Genomic DNA, 27,776 nt, shown 5'->3' on the forward strand with positions numbered 1-27,776 from the left:
AGAATATTCTGTGAGTTTCTATAGTTTGTTAATTGGATAATTCTAAAAAATTGGGGTTGTTTCCCTTCATTTTTCAGAATTTTGCGATATATTTCTATCGTTTTTATAGAACTTTCAGTAATACACTTCTGTTACATTCCATTGTTTATTTTAGAATGTCTAATGAATATGATTGGAACTTGATGTTGTATTATCGTTATAATAATAATAATAATAACAATAATTATATTAATAATAATAATATTAGTATTATTATTATTATTGTTATTATTATTATTATTATTATTATTAGTATTGTGAAATAATGAGTTCATGAGAATTTTAATACAAATTCACATCCATAAATGATTTTTTGTGTCAGCGAAACTTGATGACGAGTTTTCTCCCACATAAATTTTGTTAAAGACATAATCGAAAGGAAGAAAAGTCACCGATGATATTTCGATGCTGAATTTCCATTACACTCAGTTCAGCACCGAAGTGATTTGTTCAAGAGTTAATTATTACATTTTAATCAATAATAAAATCTCTAATAATAAATTCGCAACTGAATCGCACCTGAGCAGTAATGATTGCGATATTTTCGATATACGTAGGGTGGTCAGTATGGATCATAATATTTTTTTCCTCATTCCAAACAGTGATTATAACGACGAAAGGCGGTTTTAATTCCAGCTGGTTGATTACACTGCACTATCTAGATTAAACCCAAAATGCTATTTAGCATGAATTTGATTTATTGAAGTAACAGGAGCGCAGTCTTTTGCAAGTCTCGAATACACAGCAGGCGTAACGTTTGAATTGGCGTAGCGATAGCCTTCGCTCCTGTTACTTCTGCATATGAAATTCGGCTAATACTGGCCGATTCAGGTATGGTCATTCAGGGGTTATCCTAAGTTTGTGCTTTCGGCACATAACCGTTTTTACTTTTCTTTACGTTTCGTCTTAGACTTAGGATAACTCCTAAATGACCATTCCTGTATCGGCCAGTATTAGCCGAAAAAGACGTTTTTGTTCGGCACGTCAGAAAAGACATGACACTTCGGTGCCAATTGACAAAGTGTTTTGCAAATAGCATTAACTTTACGTCTGCTTTGCGGTTCAAATTGAACTGTTTAAGTTTGCACTAAGCTGTACAATTTGAACCGCTCGCCATTGCCGAGTCTAAGACGAAACGTAAAGAAAAGTATTGCTTGATTCATTTAGGCCAAATTTTGTGCTAGGGCACATAACCGTTTTTAATATTTTTACGTTTCGTCTTTGACTCATCAGTGCTTAGTGCTAAACTCGGCAGTTCAATTTGAACCGCTAAGCAGACGTAAAGTTTCTGCTATTTACAGAACACTTTTTGTTTTGCAACGGAGTGCAATGTCTTTTCTGACGTGCCGAACGAAAACGTATTTTCGACAATTTTAAGTAGCAGAAACTTTACGTCTGCCTAACGGTTCAAATTGAACTGCCGAGTTTAGCACTAAGCAGTTCAATTTGAACTGACGAGTCAAAGACGAAACGTAAAAATAATAAATTGTTTGATTGTTTTTTTATTAATGTTTTCATTATTATATACTATCAATCACCACCACCACAATATTGCTGAATAAATTGCACATTTTCAGAAGGGTTCAGTTTTTGTTCATTGGTGAATATATCCATCATGTATTCCGCAAAGGGTTAAGATATAACGGCTATGAAAATTCATTTCCTAAAACTCTTCTGTTCGAGATCCACATCAGATATACTAAAAATGTGAAATTTTTTCTTAAATATTATCAAGGAGAATGTGTGCTAGTGAACTTTTCAATACTGATTTTTTGCCATGTAAAATCAGTTTTAGTGAGGATTGCGTTCATTACTTTTCCGCAGTGAATTTTCTGATCGTTTGTGCATTGCATATTTGGGAATCTATAGTTTTATTTATCGCGAAATTCTAGGTGTTTTGTTTATTTTGATTATTTGAAAGCAGGGAAAAGCGCACTGGAGTTAGTTTCTGTCAAATTTGCTCTTCAACAGGCATGAAACCACCTCATCTTTTGCATCAACAGATTTTAATCATCCAAATGACACATTTTTCTTATACTCAATTCATTATTATTGACTAATTCGACTTAAACTACATTAATACTGATTAGACTATAACTAAATCTAATCAGACAGGAATCTGAGGAACAGTTTCTTGATAACATTGCGTGATAGATGGAAGTTTTTGTCTGCAGCTGCAAATAGTTTGTCAGATCTTAAGCTTTCTGGAGAATTTAATTTTTATTATTCTTGGGCATCATATTGACCAGTGGCGTTTTTTTTACTTGGCTAATAGATTCTGCTTCAATGTTCTTTTTGGCTGCTTTCTGGTCTGGAAAAAGTGAAATCCTCCTTGCAAACGAATTCCGGGCGGCACTTTAATTGACATTAAATTTCCTGGTGATACCGTAATCTGACAGCTCTTGGTTTGCCCTAACTGTTCTCTTAACACCTTCAAGTGCAGCTTTCGATTCTTAGCTCCATTACGATTTCGCGATTTTTGAATTTGATCTTGTTGGATTTTTGGAGTAGACGTCCAATATTAATTCTCGATTCGCTTCTTCTTCGAAATTTTTAACATAGAAAGAGGAAACATTTCAAAATGAACTTCTGTCAAAACAAAACTAACAGCACCAGAATAAAAGGAACAATGTGTCTCGATATAAAACGACACAAGCTTTAATAACAGCTCTATCTAAAAAAAGAGAATATATTGTCAATCGAAGTGAGTTTTTCTCAAGTTTTTATACTTAAGAATACATCCAAATGATTTTGAAAATTTAGGTACACGAAAAATAAAAATAAACATTCGCGAAATGGTTCACAATCTAAAGCGATTCTACTGAAATCCACCAAAAAAATTCGGCAAACTTCACAATAACCAGTACAGTGTTGCCTATTTTTCATGTGTGTATGCTCCGGAAAATGTATCCCATACTTTTACTTCAGGCCGTGCTGTCATCCCTTGCGTACGATTCAGTAACGATTAGAGAATATCCGAACAGTACCTTTCACTATCGTTAGGCCCGTATCCAGGGTTTCGTTTCGGGAGGGGCCCAGAGATAAAAAAAATAATGCTACTAAAGATTACTTATGTACCTAACTCTCGGTGTGCCTTTTACGGGTGTTTTTGACAGACACTTAAAACTTTTCCATTGACACTGCTATTGTATTAATGTAATTATATTATAATTTTAATTTCAGGAGGGACCAGGGCCCCTTGGTACGTGACTGACTACCGTACAGGCAGACGGACGCATTGCTCGTGTTACACTGCCACTTCTGTTTAAATGTGAAGTTTTCAATGAAAAACGACTAAACTGGTGAATGGTTCTCTTCAAGTTTACTCCACTAGAGGTAAGAATGTTTGTTTTCCATTTTCAACCCTTCATGGCAAGAGGGCGATTTCATTTATGTTGTTTGTTGAAGTGCTCATACCGTCATCGCTATCAAGCACTGACCCCGGTGGTGTCATCAAGCCTGAAAGGCAATTTGTACGAAGTCACACAGCTACGAGACTGCAGGCTGATTGGAGTGACATTCGGATGGTTGAAAATGAACCCTGGCGTTGCACTGAGCTAGAGGAAGTTGATGTCAACAATAATTCAGTAGACAAAGTTCGAAAGTTTCCGAAAGTATTTGTGGGAGGATACGCTTTTGAGCTTCATATCATTACGGTCTTCTAGTGCTCGTAGGATTGTTGTATAAATACAGGGCGAACAATTAAATTTTGTTCCGTTCGGTTCATGAATGATCAAGATTGTTTAATGTTTTGTTTCTTATCCTAATTCCACTCATTGATGTTGGTGCATGCTTGGGACAAAAAATATGACCCAGAATTCAGAACCTCTAAAATATATTAAATAACTTGTATCCAAAAGTTGAAACCGTTACACTTTGCACCAGTCCAAAACCAATGAATCATTTCCGTATGTTCATGTGCACCGTTGCATTGAAGTATCCCGCAAACAGCTAGTCACTGCCGGTATAACTTTCAATCGTTAACACGAGAGTGAGTTTTTCTTTTCCGGTTTCTACCGCAAATGTTTTTGCTGGTATTTTTACCGTACGAGGGATACTGACAGACTGGGGGAGTCCGCTTCCGTTTCTTCTTCAAACAAACTATACATTTTGTCCAGAGGAGAAGTAGCTGCATGGCAGTAATTAGCGTCCTTTTGTGCAACATTTTCCTTTCTTCAGTCGAACCCGCTTTTTAGCTCGGGATAAACGGGAATTGTTGTGTGTACTCTTTAATCATTGTTCAACCGTTTCTTTGGTTTAGCAGTCATATGAGAAAAAAAACGAATTTTACACTGGCCAAGCTTGGCACTGCTGATGCTTCTAGTACATTTTAATCTTTGCACAAATCCCGTAGTTTTTTGTCCAGCGAAGGAAAATGCTTTCTTGTTTTTTTTGAGAAACTGTTGTTGTGCGACAGGTTCATGTCCTTCAATTTATAGGAAACTCAGGTGAACTTGGTGCATCCGCAAAAAAAGTTACGCTGTTTTTTTGTGCTAGAAAGGATTTTCAATTTTGTGAGCTTTGTACTTAGCAACGTTATCCTTGGACATCATTTCATTTCTTATTCATTTGAAAAGGTAAAGTCAGCAATCCCCAAAAAAGGTGACTGGGTAATGCTAGTGACATAACTGGATGATATGAATACGAATAAAATGGATGGATCAGTTTCTTTGATATTAAAGAATCTGAACTCTGGACCTGGAATTCTGAAGGAAGCTTTGATGCCGAATACTTGAACCGAATTCTGAAACTCAAATATAATTCTGGAACTGAATTCTGCATGTGAACTCAGGAACTGATTGTTGGATTGGATTGTTGAATTGAATTCGAGAAAAGGATTCTGGTTCGGGACTGAACGCCGAACTCTGGACCAGGCTGCTGATCTGCAGCAAAATTCCGGTCCAGGATTTAGTTTTCCAGCAATTCTAATACCTTTCTATAGAGAGAAGCAAAATTCCAAATTGAGTTTCTCACTAAAAAAGTTGATTTAAAATGTGAACATCGGTTCACAAAAAAAAAAGGTTTGGTGGGAGTTTACAAGGAAATAAGTTTTTTCAACAAAAACGGTCATAATCATCTAGTATTCTTTTGAACCCACTTGAACCGAGCCAGCATCTTCCAAGACTTCAATCACACTTCATGGATACGTAGACTTTGCTACGAAAAGCCGCATTGCATACTTTGTTTCTACAAAATTGATCGCGACTGTCCTAGGAAAGGGTCAATAGAAGGTTGACATAATTATATTTTTTCAATTTTGTTATGTGCTTCTAATCGGGTAGGAGCAGCGTGCTGCACAATTGATGTTGTTTTTTTTTAAATCTTCCATCATTTCACTCGAACATAACAATGTAAAGTTGTTGAAAAGTGTTCTAGCTTCTGTTAAAAATCTATTTATTGAATAATATTCGCTGCTATTTAACCAATGAAAGACAAAATGAAATTCTGGCTGGATCGCCAATGTGAAAATATATCTTTTGTGACTCACATTAAATGCACAAATTGTCCGTTTTGTTTCAGAGCCGAGTACTTATACTTCTGTTCTTTTCGAAGATCCAACTTGAAAAGGGAATAAGTCAGTTTGTGTATCGCCTGCTTTGATTGAATCTGAGGTTGTATTTTTGTGGATACAAAGAACATATAACCATGGAGCGCGTTTTCTTTTATGTCGTTTTCGCTTGATGCCAAATCTAACCCAGTTTCCACCCTAACTGCTGTCAAACCATTTGCTTGAAGCTAGTTTCAAACCTAGTTTCAATAACAAACTGAAATTCCAGTCAGTTTCGAAGTTTTTATATCAGGTTTGCTCAAACCCCCGTTGCTAAGTGCGAACCTAACACAGTTTCGAGAAAAGCGTTTGTTTGATGGAACTACCCTGGGTCAGTTTCAGTTTTCTCAAGCGAAAACGACATTAATCTCAGGGCTATAACGTTCCTAATACCGTTTTCGTTTTTGAACCTACGCGCGGGCGACTCTGACTCCGAGTAAAACGAACATGTGAAATTTCGTTGGGTTGCTCGTCTAACGGTATTGGTTTTATTTATCATAGCAACAAGTGTATTTTCAACAAACCTTTGATTTCTCGCTAGTGATAATATTTTGAAGGGAATGGAAACGTTCAATTTGGCCGAATTTCAGGCAATGAGAACAGAAAATGGAATGTGGTTCCAACCTGTTGGCACGGTATTTATACAGCATCTCTCAGGTAATAATGAAATATGCATATATGTATTAGAATAGCTAATTTTGCCAATTACAGATTCTCCAGCTTACAAAACGCCAATTGACATTGTAAAGAATCTACCAAAGGACATCGGTGCTTCCTTCACTTCAACCCCAAGCAACCCCAGTACACCTGTGACAGCCGCCAACAACAATGAAGCATCCCCTTCAACGGAACCATCCAACGTAACCCCTATAGAACAAAGTACACCAGCTGCAGTTAACAGCTTACCATCCAACCAACCAGCAACTGCAAACAATGTACAACAAGGCGCATCTACAGCAACTAGCAACGAAATCAACAACAATACCACGGCAATGGATGACGAGACGAACCACGAACAAACTGCCCCTCAATCCTCGCAGGAGGAAAATGGAAGCTCCTCTCCCCCTAGAAAAAGGGTGACAACGAGATCCAATACAAAAAAATTTTTATCTAAAAACTTAGCTAAATCGGCCACGTAAAGCTTGTACGCAAATAGGCCTGAATAAAATATCTTTTAAATAAAAAATTGTAAAGAATCTGTCGTTAGCACATGAATCGTGTTCGGAACAAATGTCCGATTCTGATGGTCCATCGGCAGCGCTGCCGAATTTTGCAATGGCCAACACTGAAAGTATAAAAAGATGTTTTGTACAAATGCACTAAATTTAATGCACCACAAATTGCATTTCCAGTTTCCAAAAGTCCAATTCACGAAAACAGTTATTGCATGGAACGACATGCAAACAAAATTCATGGTAAGTGTGTACAAGCAAAACATGGAAGCCGTTGAACCAATGAAAAAATTCAAAACAAAAAAAGAATTTCTCCGGTTCTCAAATAGAGAACAGGTAAAAAATTCACCATATAACACTATCCATCCTCTTATCGATCAATTTTCAGATATAGAAATGTAATTAAATGCAACAAAAATATAAAGAAACAGAACTCTATTTCTGGAAACATTCGCCAAACTTCAACTTTCGAACAGGAGATCGATATGATCGCTGCCCTCGATGACTCTCTAAAACCAGAGATAATAATGACCCCCACAACAATCAAACGGAAAAGGGTAAAAACATGCACTTCAGATGAACCTTCAGCTGGTCCATCGGAAGAGACGACAACCGGATACTTCGATGAAAAACTAAGAAAGAGATGCCGTAAGGACGAAGTTTTGGAGCTGTATGTACAACAATGCGAGGTGCGAGAGAGATGGGAGAAATACGACGAAGAAAAACGCGAGAACAGACATCGAGAACGCCGTGCAGCAACTTACACAAGCTTTTATGAATTGACTCAAAATAATAAAAAATAATTTAAAATGACAAAAAAAAAATGAAAAGTAAATTTTTATTTAGAAGCATCAATGCGATCTCTTAAAATTAATATATTCATCGTATGCCAGCAACTGTGTTTCGTTTCAGCACTCCTAACCGGTGAAGGGCATCATATCTTGAACCAATAGATGGAACGGCTACTGAAAATTGTGTTGTGTCTTCTGCTGGCACCTTATGATTTTCGTCTTCATTATCCATGAAATCATTTCTATTCATGCAAATATTGTGCAATACACAGCATGAAAGTACAAATGGGCTCATTCGCATAACCGTGAAAAAATCAAGACGTGTTAATTGGCGGAACCGAGATTTAAGAGTTCCGAAAGCGTTTTCAATTTTTACTCGAGTCGAGACAAAAAGGTTAAAGCCGGGGTAAAATAAATGATATTAATAATAATAATAATGCTTCAGATTGTAACGTCGTTGCTTGAGCGTTGATAAATATTTTCGAATCTAAAAATGTTAAGAAACTATAAACCTGTTGTTCTTTTCAAATGATCGTGTGTTTAAATAAGCATTTTTACGCGCTCAAACTCTTCCGCAATTGTTCTCTTCTCTTCAGTAGAAGTAGGAAATTTAATTATGGTTTTGGAAATGTTGTACAAGAAATCCAGGATATTATTGAGATATTTGAAAAAAATAGACAAAGCAATATCAAACAAATTTGCTACTTCTCTGTAAGTCTCTTTGTATACGGCAAACCTTCAAAATAGAAACTTGAGCTAATGATTGAAGTATTGTGTAGAATTTTCTAACAAATTTACTGTATACTGTATACTGTTCCGCAGATATACACCGTCGTCCTTTTCCTGTATATAAATTAAAATATTGCGATTTTTCGAGCTGCTGAATCAACCAGTTGGCGACGAAAATTTTTTTAGAACTGAGACGAAAATTTTTTTAGAACTGTGAAATACAACTGTATGTAATCACTGTGAAACTCGACTTTTTAAGATATAAAGAAAAATAAAAAATAAATCCTAACACAAATGTCACATATTATGTTTTAATCATTTGTTTCCAAATTGAATGATTGGTACTTATCTATTAGCCGGGAACCAGAAGAAAAATGCCGATCTCGCTACCGCACTTTTGAACCAAACTGAGGTAAAGTTGGTGAGTGGACGAGATAAACGAGACAATAATACAATTTTAAATGGTAGAAGTAACAGCTTATGGAGGTGTGTTAGAGCTTGAGCTTTGATCCACAGTTCTTGTTCTCAGAAACTGATTTCACACTTACTAAATATAGACTAAAAGACAAATAGAGTACTCCCTAAACATTTCTAAATAAAATTGACTTCTACAGTAAAAATGAGCGAATAGAATTTATGCAAAATAATTCATAATAGTGACATATTGGGATCATATTCAAATCGTCAAAGTCATTAACTAAAGGTTAACAAATTTCACGTATGTCTTGCTTATTTACTACTATATTATCAGAATTCACTATGAAAAATAGAAATTTGTCTATATTTATATGACGGATTCATCTACGTTGTTAAAATTATAATATTTACGGTTTTTAGTGATGTTTAAATTCTACCAATTTTTAATGTGGAACACATTTTTGTTTTCTATATAGGGGTGCAAATTAGAAACTCAAGAAAACTACACGTAGAAATGTGGTCAGGTTTTGAACAATTACAGCTCAGTCAATTTTGTATCAATTATTAATCTCATGTCACCATTTGATTGGAAATATTTCTACGTATTGGTTTGAATGTTCATAGCCATGTATTTTTAATTTTATATCATTGAAATGTTGATTAATAGCTAGCAGTGTCCTATTTTGGCTGCAAAAAATCTCCGGCATACCGGATTTCCCTGCCATAGTCGACGGTTTTGAAGGAGTAAGCGATATATCAAAGGGAAAGCAGCGCTCTGATTGGTCAATCGAAGCAAAAGCAAAGCTGTTGGAAGCACGCGAATCTACAAATAGAAGCGAAATTATAGCTAACGTTTCAGTCTTATGCGTAGCTTGCTAGAGGTAGGTTGTTACTACACAGCAAGACAAAAAGTGCCATAAACGATTTGAAGCTTTTATTGGTATGCTCTGATCTTGTGTCATGCAAGATTGGATGAAATCCCATGTTATGTCGTTTCGCCTGAGAAATTGAAAACTACCCCAGGGTAAATTTTGAGTGCATAAGACTAATTTTTTATTTATATAAGATGAACTCGATTGATAATGAGAAATATTTTATCGCTTCAACCGAAATAGCAGAATGGTAGTAATGGTATAGAAACGCTTTAAAAATAACTGCTTGCATACAAAACATGAACACAAGCTTGGTGAAGAGAAGCTTAAATATCGTTATCCGTATCGCAAGCATGTACAAACATTTAATTGCATACATTTGTGCTATTGATGTAATTTCGTCGGCTACGAAACAAATACAAATCACGATAAATAGAGTCTATATTCTGGGTTCGCGTGTTCGGTGTTGATTCCTAATAAGGATCAATCTAAGCAGACTCTTGTGCATTTGCGGATTCAAAAGTGTGACGATTAATTGAAAATGTCAATCATTGGAAATTTTAGTTGCCTTGTTCCACATCAACGGCTCGAACAACCCCAAGGGGCTGATCCTTGTAGTTTTTAAAAGTATTCTTTATTTCAGCATAAATAATTTTTTTTTAAATTTCAGTTGGGTGTTCAATCATAGATACAAACTTTTCAGCTTTATAATAAACATGATTTAATTATTACCATTATGACATCATTTTCTTCGGCAATTCTTTGAAATTGTAATAAAAATTGAAAATAATTTAAATGTGTTAGAGACAAAGCACATGAAACGCAGGAGCTTAAGATGAGATAATGTCAGCCACCCATTACGCCAGCAGAGGAACTCAGAGCCGCATCTTGTCAAGAGATCGTGCTAACTTTGGACTTCGCAGGACGCTTCAATCAAGTCGAATTCGCCGTTGTACGAAGTTAAGTAACTACAAAACTCGAATTAGACCGGTTTACCTCTACGGACCCGAAAATGCTTGTGGACGTGTACTGGGTGTTTTTGAACGGAACGACGGTACGTGGTGAAGGCGAATGAACCGTGAAATGCATCATCCAAACGACCAAGTTTGGGTGGTTACGGTGGGCCGGACATGTTGCTAGAATTTCGTAGAACAGCCCGGTTAAAATTGTCCTCGACAATGATGCGACCGGTATAAAAAGAAAAGGAGCGCAGCGGGTAACCTTTCAGACCTCAATCTTCTTATTTATTTCATAAGAACAATTTGAGTGTTGATTTGATGAAAGCAGCTCTTTTCATATTCATTACACTTCCATGAGATCAACTAATGGATATCAATTTGAATTGAAAACAAAATTGAATCAATTTCGACAACATCAATAGGACATGTGAACGAGGTATTGGATTCCATTCAAAATCTGTAACAGCCTCGTTTATCCTGTCTACTCACCTACTTTACACCAATTAGCCCCGAACGTGCGGCAGCGAGATAGGACAAGCCACTCACCAGAACAATATGATGGATTGTTTAGTGCCCAGCTGACGGATATGCACCGAAAAATTCTTTAAACGAAACGGTTTAAGTTTGAATAGTTTCCCACAACCGTTTCAATGAAATTCTTAACTCTTGGTACAAAGTTCTGTGTTGTTATCGTTGGTGAAACTAGGAAAGGAAATGACATTTCATCAGATTCATCCTCGTTCGAACTTGACTCTAACAGGTCCATGAGAATAACCATAATATATCAAATAGTATTCTTCCTCGAAAAACAATTTTGTAGGAGAAGAAAAAATGTAGTCTCAAGTTACGTTTTTCTATCGCAATGCGAAACATTAAAGAAAATAGAATATTTATTTATGAACGATTATAATTATAATACTTACAATCCAGATAGTAAAGAGCTCAAGTACAATATGTTTTAATACCAAAACTCGTTTGTTGATGACTGATATTTGAATGTCGTACTGCAAACTGAATAAATTCAGAGCGAAACTAGGCTATTAGAGTAAACACCAGAGCAACTCCAGGTTGCTAAAACAAACATTTTAAAAGTTGTTTGGGTGACTCTAGGGCAGCCCTCGGGCTGCTCTGATCAAAAAACGAAAACGGTATAAGATTGTCTAGATAAGTTAAGTACGGCATTCATATAAATATGATAACAACAAACAAACTATTAAAGAATAAGGTAGCTCATGCGTAATAATTGAGCATATGTCCCACAGTTTCCAATATAAAACATCCGATAAAGCTGCACGAAATTTACTACTGGCTTACAGAAACACAATTTTTTTTTATTTTTTAAATAACTATTTATTGGAATATGAGCTAAAATTAAATTATTAAGATTTAAATTGGGTGTTCAGCCACAAGTGGTGACTTTTCAGCCCTATTATATATATGATTTGGTTATTACCATGAGGACATTATTTGCTTCCGCAATTCTGAGATTTTTGTGTAGGGAAAATTAAACCTACTTGTATTGTGTAATGGGGAAAAGGAACTCATATACTAACTTACTAACTAATACAGAGAGCGAATCGATTCAATTGAAGATTGCATCGATTTTTGTCGGAATTTGCTAATAATATTGTGTGACATTACATCTAATGGTTCTATATTTGTAAGTCTGTGTAACTCATTTGTACTAAACCAGGGAGGACGCTTCAAAATCATTTTCAGAATTTTATTCTGAATTCTTTGAAGCGTTTTCTTCCTGGTGGAACACCAACTTGACCAAATTGGTACTGCATAAAGCATGGCTGGTCTGAAAATTTGTTTATAAATTAACAATTTGTTTTTTAGACAGAGCTTAGAATTTCTGTTTATAAGAGGATATAAACATTTAATATATTTATTACACTTTGCCTGGATTCCTTCAATGTGATCCTTGAAAGCGAGTTTTTTGTCATACGTTAAACCTAAGTATTTCGCTTGATCAGACCATGCCAATTCCAAGCCATTCAATTTGAGAATGTGATTATTGTTTGGTTTAAGAAAAGAAGCTCTTGGCTTATGAAGAAAGATAATTAATAGCGTTTTTGCTGCATTTGGTTTACTTTTCCATTTTGACAGATAATCACTAAGCTTCTTTGTAGGCGGTTGCAGATCACTCTTAGATTTCTACCTGTGGCTAACAGACTTGTGTCGTCACAGAATAGCGATTTCTGACAACCAACGGGTAGATTTGGAAGATCGGAAGTGAAAATATTATACAAGATTGGAGCTACGCTCGAACCCTGCGGAACGAGCCGGTGTTCAGATTTACAGGGTAGCAATTCAGATTTACAATTCTGATAGCTAACCTGAAGAGTACGATCAGTTAAATAATTTTGAATCATTTTGATCAAATATATGGGAAACTGGAAATCAGACATTTTTGCTATTAAACCTTTGTACCAAACACTGTCGAATGCTTTTTCTATGTCTAGAAGAGCAACTCCAGTGGATAACCCAGAAGATTTATTTGCTTTTATCATGTTCGTTACTCTGACAAGTTGATGAGTAGTTGAATGTTCATGACGAAATCCAAACTGCTCTTGTAAAAAAATTGAAGCCTCATTTATATGAGACATCATTCTCAACAAGATAATTTTTAATTTGTTCAACTTCATTAGCGAAATTTTCATTTCGCAAAAGAGTAAATCTTTGTTTAATTTCTTTTTGCTAATCCTTAACTATGTTTTTCATAGCAGGATCACGAGAACGTTGATATTGTCGTCGACGAACATTCTTCAACCGAATGAGCAGTTGAAGATTGTCATCGATGATAGGAGAATTTAATTTAGTTTGAGCTTTGGGAACTGAAAGATTTCTAGCTTCGATAATGTAATGATTCAAATTATCAATTGCTGTGTCGATGTCCGCAATTTTCTAAAATAGTTTCATGATCCACATGATTTTCAATGTGAGATCTGTAATCCAACCAATTTGCTCTATGATAGTTGAATATAGAACTAATATGATTAATTATAGCTTCGTTGGAAAGTCTGAATGTTACAGGAAAATGATCTGAGTCAAAGTCAGCATGTGTAATCGGTTCACTACAAATGTGACTTTGATCTGTTAGAACCAGATCAATTGTAGACGGGTTTTTCACGGAAGAGAAACAAGTAGGATTACTGGGATGAAGAACTGTGAAGTAACCAGCAGAGAGTTGATTATGAAGTATTTTACCATTACTGTTATTTTGCCTACAATTCCACTGGACATGCTTAGCATTTAAGTTCCCTATTACGAAAAATTTCGGTCGATATCTTGTGAGTTTTTGCAAATCGCCTTTAAAGAAATTTTATTGTTCGCCGGTGCATTGGAATGGCAAATATGCTCCAGCGATGAAATAAATTCCGTGAATGGTTTCAACTTCGATTCCCAAGCTTTCAATAACTTTAGTATTGAAAGAAGGTAAAATTCGATGTTTAATTTGCCGTTGGACAAAAATGGCAACTCCACCACCCATTCCAGTAAACCTGTCAAACCGATGAACCACATAATGTGGATTACTTTTCAATTTGACATTTGGTTTAAGAAAAGTTTCTGTCACAATGGCAATATGGATTTTGTAAACTTAGAGAAAATTATAAAATTCATCTTCACTCGATTTCAAAGATCGAGCATTCCAATTTAAAATATTCAAATAATTATTTAACATCACTGTTAAATTATAAATTCATTATAATATTATTTGCAAATTGCCATCCGATTTGAAATGCTTCAAAAAGTGATGAAGTCGAATTCATTTGGAAAAATTGATCTTGTAGGTAGATCATTTTATTTTCAGTTATATCGCCTAAATCGACTTCATTTAAAGAAGCGAATGGCATTGAAGGAATATTTGTAGGTAGACTGCCATTAGAAGAAGATGATTTGGCCGGTCTATCTATTAATAAATTGTTTTCGTTAGAAAATGGACTGCAAGGCGGTCCTGCGTTTTGATTATTTACATTAGAAGAAATAGGTGGTATATTTCTACCTAATATACCAGCATAACTGACATTAGAAGAAGATGACGACGAGGTCGATCTACCTGTCAATAAATTGTTTTCGTTAGAAGAGGAATTGGTAGGCGTACCTGTTTTTTGTTTTGAATTCGAAAAAATAAGTGCCTTAGATGAATTAGGCGTGGCATTTGTAACGGTTTTTTGATTTTCAGGTATGTTATGTAAATTTAAGGTCGTTGATTCGACTTGTTGTCTAAACGAACGAGCGTTTAAAATTTTTTCCCTGACAGGACATTTCAAATAATTGGATTTATGATTTCCATCGCAATTTGAACATTAAAATTTATCAGTGGTTTCATTCATTGGACAAACGTCTTTCGAATGCGATTTACCACAATTCAAACACCGTATATCCATATGACAATTTTTGGTTCCATGGCCGAAGCCTTGGCAACGACGACATTGCGTTAAGTTTGCAATACGATTATGCCGCTTATAATGTTCCCAATGAATTTTAATGTGGGAAATGAAACGTACTTTTTCTAAAGTTTTCAAATTGTTTACATCACTTCGATTGAAGTGTATTAGGTAAAGTTCATGGGAAATTCCAGAGCGTGGTTTGGAAGTACCATTCGCTCTTTTTTTCATATGTATTACTTGGGAAGGGGCAAAACCAAGCAATTCTTTTAGTTTATTTTTAATTTCATCAATACTTTGATCATTTGATAAGCCTCTCAAGACAGCCTTGAAGGGTCTGTCTGATTTTATATCATATGAATAAAATTTATGAAGTTTCTCGGACAAATATCGAATAAGGCATTCGTAATCTTCCAATCCATCAACCAAGACTCGACATTCTCCTCTTCGTCCGATTTGAAATGAGACTTTTACTTCCGGGAGAAAAGTAGAAAGCTCAGTACGGAATGCTTAGAAGTCGGAAATCATCACCGTCACTGGTGGCATAGATTGATGTTTCTTCCCAGAACGACAAGCGTCCATTTTGGGAATTTTTGAAGAATTTTCTTCTATGTCGCCACAATCGGATTCAGGAAGAATCTCGTAAATATTGTTAGACGGCATAGAATCAACGGAAGGGAATTCCGTCCGTTGTCTCTTATTTTTACATTCAGATTCTATAAGATCGTGAATGTTATTAGGAAAATGTTGAATAACGGATTGTGATTTATTCCGTATTGAATTATTTTTAGCCTTAGGCTTGTTGCCTTTCCGGTTGGACGCAGGCATTTTTGAAATGAATGAAATTTTAAATTAAATTAACTAGGCTAAATTAGTCTTCGATTAGACTCCTAGCTAGCCTTAGAAAAAAGGCTGATTAATTTCTTAGTCACTCTAATATCACTTAGTCACTCTAATATCACTCTTTGTATAGCCTTGAGAAAAGCTGACTAATTGTTAGTCTTTAAAAAGACTGAAGCCTTGAATCAATGAAACTCTAGGTAGCCAGAAAAAATTTCCAGGAGCCAAGAGCTATACGCGTGCGGTGCGAACGACTGTTCAACACCGACTGTCACAGAAACACTTCTTTTTCTTCGGTAAACCGCTGTCAATCAATGGAGTGAGAAATATGTGAAACAAGTGGAAGAAAGTGCGAATTAATGTGAAATTTTTGGTTTTTTTCAAAAGCATTCATTTTCTATGGCATTGACGAGTATCGAATCGACCGTTGCTGAAATTGAGATACAAAAGTTCTAAACCATTTACAGAGATTTTCGAATGCCTTCTGGTTTGCAGTTGCAGTTCATCGCAATCTGTTGCTGTCTTCCTTTTACTCATACCATGCTTTGCGGCTGGTGAGCAATTGATTCATTATCAGTGGTTTCAATAATGTGTCGTGGGTGAATGATTTGTTTGTCAGTCATACATAAATTGAGGAAGCTTATGGCATGAATTGGTTAATTAATTATAAGCATCTGAATGTTTTATTGAAGTGGATACTAACAGGATCATGTAGTTTTGTAGTTGTTATTTAGAGTTGATTTTCAACTAGGTTTTTTTATATATTCACGGCTGTAGGACGTTCCGAATTTTGAGTACCCAGCTAATGTTTGAAATATAACTGCTAATCACATCGGAAGCGTCATCAATTTAAGCCCTCTTTACCATTCTCATTAGTGTTTCGTCCTCCAGTCATACGCCGATTAACACTTCGTGCGGTTCAAGTGCTTATCACTGTTTGGCGTGCCATTTTTCATGATGAACCAGCGAAAGTAATTTAATACCTTTTAATTAAAAATCCTGAGCTCGCTAGAAATGCGACATCAAGTACAAGCTTGAAAAGTGTCTTGTGTATTCATGCTAACGCAAAGCAGCTCCGTACTTCGAAACAGAAGCACCCGACACCGAGAGTAACTTTAATTGTTTGTCGAGTAATTCACCATGAACCTTTATTTTCGGGCAGGGTAAAGCATATTTATTCTTCGCCGTAGTTCGTTCTATCTAATGCGCCGAACGGGAAAGGTAATGAGCAAATAACATAACTCTTTGCATATTACTCTCATCTCGTTGGCATCGCCATTATAGGAAAGGTAAGGTTCACCTGGCAAACGGACACCTCCGTACGTTCGTTTCATTTGGTTGGAATTCCATCGTGAACTTTAATGACGTGCCGAAATTTTCCGGGAAAGTTGCTTATAGCGGAGCAGTGAAAACCATTAAGAGCATTCCCGGAGGGTGCCATAGAGAGTGTTAGAGCTTTGTCACGGTGGCGGCTCTGTCTCTTAATTAAAATTGCAGAGGAGTTATTGATAATTCCTTCGATGCGATGGGGTTGCTATGCATAGTGAAAAATTTGCGAGGCACTTCTAAAACAGAGTGAAATCTTTTGAATCGTACTGAGGATTGATTGGTGGCAGCGTGGGTGAAATCATTAAAATGTCGCCCGAAAAGTGGAATATTTGACCCACACTTATCCTCGGAATTCCGATTCACACCATGCCAATCCGATTATTGCTGTGGCTTGAATGCGCCCATCCAACGCAACGACACTGCGCCCAAAGCGCATAGCATGAACTTTGTCAGAATCATGATCTGCTCCACTTCCCACAAGGTATTATCCGTCGTTAGAGTGTTGGTTCGCTTCGTTCGTTAGTGAGTTAATGAGAAACGATTATTGCTTCGGGGGCCGGCTAAAGTTGTCGCTGTGCTAAATGGGCGACAAAACTGCTTTCACTGTTTACTCGCTCATCTATTCGAAACCATTTTTTTTTCGCGAGGGACTATTTCGACACCATTCAACCGCCATGAGCAATTCCGAAATTATACGATACCTTTGCTGCTGCTTTACCGCCCTGCTGACGCTACAGTCCGTTACCGAATCGGAAAATAAGCTAAACCAATGGCAGTCTCGATGAGGGTACTTACAGTCGTCGTGTAAAATGCTGATGCGTTTGTCGCTTGTAACACGATTTACGCCCGCAGACAGGATCTCGTTCGGACCTTTTCGCCACAGCACCGTGTCGTTGTTGTACGGTGTCATTACGACACAGGTCAACAGGGCATCCTCACCCTCGTGTACCATCGAAGGGCCACCGGTTCCTGGAAGAAGAATAGAGAAAACGCTGGAGTGAGCTTCATAAGGTAACGAAAATTAATGCTGCTTCCATCCTACGCAAAAGGTGAGAAAAAGAATGCGTTCGGCGAGTTAAAATGTTATCTAAACGATAATGTACAATGTTCTTGTAGTAAATGTTAATGGTAAACGGTACCCGATTAAATGAATACAAAAATCACGCCTAAGTTCAGTTTCCGGTATTTATATATACTTTGCTTTTCGAATGGAATGGATTCGTTAACATTACACGCTTAACGGTTAATGTATATAATAAATTTTTTTACCATAGGACTACGAATTTATTTTGTATTTAAGTGTACGAATTAAAAATACGGTAAAATTATAAACATCTATTTCCGATGCCATTACATCTACTGCTTGTAAAAATTACTACGAATTGATTCTAGTAGATAAAACTATACATTCCAGACAATAAACTTCAATTAATTACCATGGTTTTCTCTAACAGAGACAACAATTTCATATACATAAGTTCACTGTTTGAATAGGAATTGTTTTGTCATCCTGACACTTATCAAACGCAACAATAAAGACATTAACGGATATTCCATCAACGGTTTTTCGTTTTTGATTTGTTTGATAATAACATCGACTGTCCCATGCTTCTAACAAGGATTCATATCATTATTCCGGGAAGATCTTTGGCTAGTTTATCGTGATAAAGCTGGATCTTTTATTCGTGAATTCAGCTTCAGCAAACTCGTCCGAGATAGTTGATAACTGAAAAATTCCAACATCCGAATTTTCAACGGCGGGTGAAATTCCAACTGAATCATCCATCTTATGAGGTCCTGTCCCGTAGGATGAAGATGCAATAGTTACATAATTCCGCATTTGAAATTTGGATACTTGAGTGAAATACATAGCCATCTCAACAAGCCTTACTAAAAGCGTTTTGCTTTGCTGAATCAACAAACGACCCGTAATCGTCAGTGAAAGATTATGATGGATATCACTCTTCGCTTGGCAGCGTCATGAACTAACACTATAAACAACAAAGTATTGTAAGAGAACAAATAAATAGAAATGAATATACTTGTAATTACTTTAGCTCCACAGGAATTCTTATGATATGAAGAATATGAAGTCATCACTCGGCGAAGACCAGTTACACGGCAATTATGTCGAAAAATAGACATATTTTCTGTCCATGCCTTCGTTTAGTCAGCCTAACTGTGACACGGAGTTTCGAGCACCGCAAGGGCATAGCCCACAAATGTTCCGTTTACGACTGCCTCTTTTAGACTCCTGCAGTCATTCAGTCATTGGGTCGAAAATACAACTTTACTTGCGTTTTAGTGACCTTTTACGACATGGAACAGGAAACCCAATTGGATCAGTTCTTGGTTGGAATAATTCCGCCGGATGCCATGCGGTTTTGTGAACCGTGGACAGGTGGACCGTAGTATTATTCTTAGCCTGTTGAGAACCGTTACCGACACTACGAGGCTGCTCAGAAAGAGAAGTTGACAATAACGATCAATTTCCATTGGTGGCCGAACAGCCGAACGAATGCATCTAGACGATAATGATGTAAGCGAGATTCAATTCAACAAAGCGTCCAACTATGTGTACATTATGTTTAAACGTGAAAGAGATGCAATTGCATTCATTTCGATTAAAAACGTGGTGCGTTAAATACAAAATCCCTGTATTCGTGGTGGACGATGTCATGAAAGTAAGTGTACATGACCTTTCCCGCAGGCTTGGGCTCGTTGCTATTTACTGTAGAAGCACCTTGTACATTGCCCTCCGTCTTGACCACAAATTACATAAAATGGAATTGCCTTATGCAGTCGCATACGTAACATTCGCACGCCATTCCGGATACCGGAGAAAAATTTCGCCATGCTTCCCTTTCGCCATACTCGCAATCAACAAGAAAAACAAAACGAAAACAGAAACCACCCCCAAAATAAAAAATAAAATAATAATTTTATCTAACCAAAACATGGCTCAATCGGCTACGTAAGCATGCAGTAATTCAAACATTAACGAAATCATATTAATGGTAGAGGCCACGAATCAAGGCTTTAAATACAATGAGTGATATTCTTCACATATTTTCCCTGATTTGTAAAACTACTCTAGCTCAAATGTATATTATTTTGTATAGCACAAGCATTATTATTAAGAACTGTTTCTCTTATGTCATATATTTTCGTTGTGTGACATTGGTATTATTAGGGTAGAGTGTTCGGTAACTTTTTGACATAAAGGAGATAGCGTCATTTTGACAAAAGACATGTCTTTGTAATAACAGCACGTTTTTTTTTGTCGAATATCAAAGCAAACAGACTTGTACTTTTTACTGCGCTCAAAACAAATTTTAATTGCTTGAAAATCACCTCAACAGTTTTTTTACTTATTTTATAGTATCATAAATTGAAGAGTATCCATCGAAAAGGTGAGTGGATTGAATGTTTATGAGGTGAAATCGATCTATTTCGTGATTTAATACCGAATGTTACCAAAATTTTCGCAATTTCTGTTTCCAGTTACCGGCATCCAATTTTTTTCGACAAATCGTGACAAATTGTCAGTGATATGCAGAGAAGCAGAGAGATAAAGCAAGCCAAAGTTTAGTCCACACATCTAGCTACTCATACAGCAGATACTCCGGTTCAGAAAAAAACGTGGAAGACCGGCCAAATCAACATCAAATGCGTCACTTTCCAAATCATCGGCCAAGAGAGCCTAGGTGAAAACACCATCAGACAATGAAGACCTTTGTCCAAAACGCCTCCGAAAAAAATTTTTTTTTTCGTTTTTTCTGTGAACAATTGCAATCTTCACATATATTTTTCCATTTTTAGCGAAATTTCTTCGGGTGCCGGTAACCGAACACCTCTTTTGAAATCGCCAAAACTTATCACTTTACTAAATTGATAATGAAGTTTTTTCAATCAAATGAATCAACTTAGTTTCTGAATCAGTTGTTAGCTAGGGACTTTAGCTTTCCATTGATGTATATATGTTCGCATAATGTGCACTTAGTCAGAAGTTATAAGCTTAAAATAAAAGGGTGGCGGCAACCGAACACTCTCCCCTATTATTATTAGTATTATTATTATATGTCTTACTAAGCCAAAATTTTACCCTGTAGTTTTCATGCGCAGCTTTATGTGCTTTATAAGGGCATAGTTCTAGTTTCATCGGGCTAATGTTATTCGTATTCACGGCAATCCGATTATGTCCCTGACATCACCCACCCGCCTTTTATCCATTTTACTTTTATTTCACAGTAACCAAAAGCTGTAATCGAAGTGGCTAGAAAATTTATTGTTTGAGAAGCTTATGCCAACAATTTTCGGACGTTATATTTATTTGTTTTGTATAAGATATTCAATAACTTAGCAATAATTTGTACACGTGAAAAGAGTAGAAACTGGATATGCAAACAAAATAAAATAAAAAATATGCAGAATCTTAACAAAGCACCTTCAAACAGTTGAAGATAGAAGCACCTGCTAGCGGTGGAATGAATAGCCTTGATATCAGTATTCAAAACCATCTTGTTAAACGGCAGCCGTAAAAGAACTTCGGAAAAGAAATCCGCAGATCGATTTCAACTTCGCGTTGCGCGTTAGTACCGTGAAATTTCTCTGGCACCCGTCCTGAAGTGTGTAAAATATTTCACACTGTCCGTAACAGTTCGGCTGAAAAGTTCGTATCGTTTAATAGAAACACACATTTTTTTGCCAAAATTCGTTTTAATTATTCAACATAATTGCCATCAGAGGCGATACAGCGATTATAGCGATTTTCCAACTTTTCGATACCATTTTTGTAGTACGATTTGTCCTTTGCCTCAAAATAGGCCTCAGTTTCATCGATTACCTCTTCATTGATTCTAATTTTTTACCAGCGAGCATTCTCTTGAGGTCTGAGAATAGGAAAAAGTCACTGGGGGCCAAATCTGGAGAATAAGGTGGATGAGGGAGCAATTCGAAGTCCAATTCGTTCAATTTCAGCATGGTTTTCATCGACCTGTGACACGGTGCATTGTCTTGATGAAACAAAACTTTTTTCTTCTTCAAATGAGGCCGTTTATTTTAAATTTCGTCCTTCAAACGCTCTAATAACGCTATATAATAGTCACTGTTGATGGTTTTTCCCTTTTCAAGGTAGTCGATGAAAATTATACCATGCGAATCCCAAAATACAGACGCCATAACCTTACCGGCCGATTGTTGAGTCTTTCCACGCTTTGGGTTCGGTTCATCGCGTGCAGTCCACTCAGCTGACTGTAGATTGGATTACGGAGTGAAGTGATGGAGCCATGTTTCGTCCATTGTTATATATCGACGAAAAAAATCGGTTTTATTTCGATATAACAGCTCCAAACACTGCTCAGAATCATCAATTCGTTGTTGTTTTTGATCGATTGTGAGCTCACGCGGCACCCATTTTGCACAAAGCTTTCTCATATCCAAATATTCGTGAATAATATGTCCAACACGTTCCTTTGATATCTTTAGGGTGTCAGCTATCTCGATCAACTTCACTTTACGGTCATTGAAAATCATTTTGTGGATTTTTATCACGTTTTCATCGATAACAGCCTCTTTTGGATGTCCACTGCGTTCATCGTCTTCGGTGCTCATATGACCAGTACGAAATTTTGCAAACCACTTACGAATTGTTGCTTCGCCCGGTGCAGAGTCTGGATGACACTCATCAAGCCATTTTTTGGTATCGGCGGCACTTTTTTTCATCAAAAAGTAGTGTTTCATCAACACACGAAATTCCTTTTTTTTTTCATTTTTTTCACAATAACAAAAGTAGCTTCACTCAAAATGCAATATCTCACAAACTAATAATCAGACAGCTGTCAAATTTATACACGTATCTTTTGAAGGTTGGTACTAACTGAAAATGGTATGGATTTAATTCTAGTGGCGCCCTCTAATAGAAACGATTCAAACTTTTCAGCCGATCTGTTAGTACTGCGTGAACCGCTCCAGAAAGAATGATGAAAAAGTTTTAACATTTAGCTTTTATATTCACGCTATTTTCTGGTTGCCCAAAGAAAATGTTCTGATTGGTTCGTAAAAACATGATTCAAATCAAACTGACCAACAATGTACTATGCTGATATTCATATCTAAGTCTACAGATTCGAATTAAATCTGTGCTTGATTATTTATGGTGGCCCTCGCAATGGCCGAGATAATTAGCCATTAATTATAATTGTGAACTATAGCGTTTACATCGATGCTCAAAAACATCTTGTTAAAAGGCATCAGTAAAAAAACTTTGGAAAAGAAAACCGCTTATGGTTTGCTGGTATGATTGCTATTTCGCGTCGCGATTGTGAATTTCTCGTGCAGCCGTCGTGCTTCTATGACCGCTCCATACAGAATAAAGTTGAAATGCGTAAAATGTTTCGCACTACCCGTCGTTCTGCGATAGCCGCTCCAGAAAGAATAATGAAAAAAATGTGCGGGGTATATGTTATGATTCCGTTTCGTGTGATAGTTTGTATGGGCGAGAGGATGACATTATTATGGCAAGCTGTGATTGGCTCGTGAAAACATAGATTTTTATCTATATTGTATACAACATTTTCAATCCGGTAGAAGATGCTACAAGAACTCGAGTCTCTCAATGCATGAATCGTGAGAGAATTTTTCTACATTTCTTCGCTCCACTTCATACTCTGAGTATTTCACGGCCCTAAAAAAATTACAGTCTTATAATGATTGGTGCTGTGTGGAATTTACCAAGTGAGAATCGCAAGTTGACAATTATCGCAGAAAATCGAATCGATAATTCGACTTGATGATTCGCATACTAGGTTGCAATATTTCAAGACCCTCGTGTGGAGCATTCACATACATTTTCATAGACACAACTTATACAAAGGTTATATGCACATAGTTAGAATAAGCGGCAATAGTAAAATGATTCTATTGCAATTATCCACTGCCCATACAGAATCGAGTCGCGAAACGAGAATAATCGACCGTTTGTTGCTTCAGAGAGAATCCCCACAGCAGCGAGCTAACCTTTGATTCTCAGACAGGTCATCGAGAGAAATTCGCTCTCGCACTGGTATTCATTCTATGTTAAATGAACCATACCGGTTTTTTGTTGCTGAGATAATCTCTCTTTGATGGCACTGATTGAATCGCGTGAAGAGTTGCTAGAGAGCGTTCTTTGATACGATAAAAGCCATCCTTGGTTATAACCGTTTAAAATTATGACAATCAAAGGTTATGCGACTAGTTTCGTACTTTTTAATTGACATCTAATCCCGTGTAGTGCAGAGTAGATTGGAATTGGTTGAACCATCGTTGAGAAAAGTGACATTGTTTTCATATTTTTCGTGCACAGGGGAATGTAATTACGAAACCGAACGTCGGATCCGTATAAAATTCATAAACTTTATATAGGACTATAATAGCATTCATGTGAATTTGAACTTGAGAAATCGGTTCTGCCATCTCCGTGCAAATTGAAGGACAATATTTGCTACACACAAACACACACACATACATTTTCCGATCTCGACGAACTGATTCGAATGGTATATAATACTTGGCCCTCCGGACTTCGGTTCGAGATTCTTTTTTCACAGTGATTGCTTAGCCTTTTTTCATGAGTCAAAAAACGAATTTCATGTATTGTAAAAACATTGCTCGACAGAAAAATGTCGAATGCAAGATCCGAATAAAAGCATTTGTTTCGGAAGAACCGGTTAAGTTTTTATATAAAGCAAAGTCCTGGCATTACATTCCTTTTATGGAATTTTGCCTTTCTGTTTCAACAGACTTCGCAGCCGATTCTTAGTGTACAGAATCATTGCATGGCTAGTACTATGGATCCTACTGACACTAAGAATCCTTCCAGGTCGGGGCTCAAACATACGACGACTGACTTGTAAGACCAGCGTCCTATGCATTGAACCGCCAACCCGGGACTAAGTTTTTATATGGTTTTTGCATTTATTATGCAATAACAATTAAATCCGGGTTAAACGATTTATGCCTTGTTTTTAAACGATTTATGCATTGTGAAACAATTTGAACGACTTATGAATTGTGAAATTCGTGTCCGGTTTTTGAAGTCAATGTTTTTATTCGGTTTTCGCATTCAAAAATACTTAAACGGGGTTTCCAAAATAAGTTGCACTTATCCGATTTTTGTTTTCAGTCGTTGCCGTTAATTGTGAATATCGTTAAAAATAGACTAGCTTAGTTCTAAGTTGAAATTTAAGGAATTCTAGTTATTTTGCCATACGCTGGTTGTCAAAAAGAAAGATGACTAATACCGTTTTCGTTTTTGAACCTACACGCGGGCGACGCTGACTCCGAGTAAAACGAACGCGTTCTAAACAACAACTCATAGAAAAAAAGAAAAAATAAACAAACTCGCAAGGATGCCGTGGTGCGACCCGAGAAAATTTTCAGAACAAAACTACGCCATTGGAGTCCAATCTAGAGCGACCCCAGATTGCTAAAACAAACATCTGAAAAGTTGTTTGGACGACTCTGGGTCAGCTTTCGAGCTGCTCTGATCAATAAACGAAAACGGTATAAGATTCCACAGTTTTTTATTTCTTATGTGCCCATCATACCAAAGTTGTCCAATCGCCTGCTGTGTTAGTAGGAAAATGAAAAGTTGGGAATAAATCGGCCTGGTTTAGCCTAGCTGTAATTGTAGAATTATTGGAAAACGTTCATGGTAATATATGCCGTTTTTCATTGAAAAACACTGGTGGCGTGGATTGCTCTGGTTTTGTACTTTCGAGCAGAAATCGCAATGAAACACCGTCAGAATGTTCCATTTCTGCTCGAAAGTGCAAAACCAGAGCAATCCACGCCACCAGTGTTTTTGAATGAAAAACGGCAATAGTAATAAGGCTACTATTCAAGTGCTGAAATGCCAATAAGTTTTATAGTCATTCGACAAAACACAGTATATAAATATTTCGTAAGTAGCTTTCGCATACCTTTCTATTCTTATTAGGTTTCTTGGGTTTACTATATTGCTTCTTTTTAAGGTACAGCGAACCTTTCCGAGCATATTTTCGATTAGGGTACCACTCTTCGAAAGGATACTGGAGAAAACAACACAAACACATCTGAATGTAGGAAGGCTCTCACCCGTTACCGTTCCAATCACACGACAGAATGGAAAACGCCTCTCAATCCTTTCGTCGCAGTATGCTAGATAATGGTTATATCCGAACCGATGACATTTTACAAGTGTTTTCACCTTCATCATCATCATCCATCTCCGCTGCCAGTGATGGCATCCAGCGTAACAACAAAAGACAACCCTTGCTCGGTTGTGGTGTGGCAACAAACGTTACATTGGTTCTTACCCGAGCGCAGAAGTGTTATGATGCTACGGAGAAAGGAAAATCCTTCACTCTAATCCTTGACATTGTTGGAGAAAATATAAATTTTCCAAAGTGCGAACATCACGAAAAAAACTTGTTAGAGAATGTGTGGTACCGATACGGATGAGGAGGAATTCTAGTATTCCTTCTTCAGCTCAACAAAGGGTTGGTGACATTGATCCTGTTATGTCAGTTGAAGGGTGGTAGATGCGACGGCATATATGCTGCCAAGTAACATCCTATTCTCTTCGGTATCAGTGATTTGTGTCTTCGCACATTGTTGACACAATGAGAAGCAGGAGCTAGAATTCGGGAAGTGTTTATGCAACCGGTCTCGCAAAGCAAATACTATAGTTGTTTACTTTGACGTCTCGGTATTGAGTTTGAGGAATGAAATTGGTATCATTATGTACTGATTGGGTGGAACAATCCAATCAGAAAAACTGGTCGATAGAACACCATCACAAGATTGTGTAAAAAACTTTCGTTTTTTGACACACAAGATCATCAAGATTTTTCTGCCTCCCTTTGCATTAATCTAAATTTATGAATATTTATTCTGAAACAACTTTGGGAATCGCATAACCACGAAGTTTATCCTTGTATGAGCACAGCCTGGCAAACAGGCAAACTTTTTCTTTCTATAAACACCCTCTCACATTTTTAGAGATTTTTTTTATGTGAAGTACAAGGGCAAGCATCAAACGGGGTGAAATATGCAAGCCAAATTGCTTTGGGAAATCTGTTCGTTTTTTTTATTTCTGACGGCGGAATGAGACTCAATTGTTGCTCTATGTGTACAAATCTCAATGACAAGCCTGAGGGTTTTGTGAGAAATAGCCTTAATTTATTCTGCTTTTCCCTGTAAGCGATCCATACTCGGAGAACGTAAAACAAAACCGTCGTTATATTGTGCACAAATGTTGGGCAAAAATCTGGAAAGACGACGGAAGTGCGTAAAAAGGATTTTTCCGCTTTGACTCCGTTTTCATGGTGTAGCGTAATGATAAATGGGTACATGTGTAGATCCATTTTACGCGCGTTTGTGGTCATGATTTACGTACAAAGCCATTGCCGTTTGCTCTGGCTGGATGATTTTGCTCGTTTGTTAGGGTGCCTCTAGGTGTGTGTGCTGTAAACTTCAATCATAAGCGGAATATCTTGAAAACAATACCGGTAGTCTAGTACTATTACTGTCGTTTGGGCAGTTAGAGTTGAGGAATATAGGGGAAAGTTTCACTATTTGGTATATTTAAGAACAGAGACCAAGATTGATGTTTTTTGTCGGATTAGTTTTTATCTAACAAACGGCATTTTTGCTTGGACAAAA

At 36.8% G+C, this 27,776-nt stretch overlaps 1 protein-coding gene across 4 annotated transcripts in view; it reads right to left on the reverse strand.

Moving 5' to 3' along the window:
- LOC131436812 (Ig-like and fibronectin type-III domain-containing protein 1) overlaps positions 1 to 27,776 on the reverse strand; it is a 380,038-nt gene that overhangs the window by 13,797 nt on the left and 338,465 nt on the right. For all 4 annotated transcript variants that reach the window (XM_058605742.1, XM_058605740.1, XM_058605739.1 and 1 more), the window contains one exon: positions 17,886 to 18,059. In XM_058605742.1, coding sequence (XP_058461725.1) covers positions 17,886 to 18,059 — 174 coding nt within the window. The remainder of the gene's footprint in view (positions 1 to 17,885; positions 18,060 to 27,776) is intronic.

This window comes from Malaya genurostris, chromosome 3 (assembly GCF_030247185.1).
Source record: "Malaya genurostris strain Urasoe2022 chromosome 3, Malgen_1.1, whole genome shotgun sequence".
In the NCBI taxonomy this organism is placed as follows: domain Eukaryota; kingdom Metazoa; phylum Arthropoda; class Insecta; order Diptera; family Culicidae; genus Malaya; species Malaya genurostris.